General features: G+C 44.4%; 1 protein-coding gene across 1 annotated transcript; it reads left to right on the top strand.

Moving 5' to 3' along the window:
• Nucleotides 1-5: 5 nt before the first annotated feature.
• LOC107682030 (toll-like receptor 5) lies at nt 6-281 on the top strand (the record flags this gene model as incomplete). Its single annotated transcript, XM_016478427.1, has 1 exon — nt 6-281. A coding segment is annotated over one exon (276 nt), but the record flags the coding sequence as incomplete, so codon positions are not given.
• Nucleotides 282-284: the final 3 nt, after the last annotated feature.

Genomic DNA, 284 nt, shown 5'->3' with positions numbered 1-284 from the left:
GTGAGGATGAAGAGGATGAGAGGAGCGTTGAAAAACTGAGGCTTGTGCTTTTTATTTTCTGTTCCGCACTGATCATATTATTCACTGCCAGCGCCATCATTTATGTCCGTCGACGTGGCTACATCTTCAAGCTTTACAAAAAACGTATTGCTAAACTTGTGGCTGGAAAGCAACAGGAGCTCGATCCTGATCGATTCCTGTACGACGTGTATCTTTGTTTCAGTTCCAGTGATATTAAGTGGGTAGAAAGAGCGCTGTTGAAGAGGCTCGACTCTCAGTTCTCA

The sequence above is a fragment of the Sinocyclocheilus anshuiensis genome, unplaced genomic scaffold, assembly GCF_001515605.1.
Source record: "Sinocyclocheilus anshuiensis isolate Anshui unplaced genomic scaffold, SAMN03320099.WGS_v1.1 C31126955, whole genome shotgun sequence".
Taxonomy (NCBI): domain Eukaryota; kingdom Metazoa; phylum Chordata; class Actinopteri; order Cypriniformes; family Cyprinidae; genus Sinocyclocheilus; species Sinocyclocheilus anshuiensis.
Note: the sequence above shows the minus strand (reverse complement) of the source record. Positions and strands in the feature narration are given on the sequence as shown.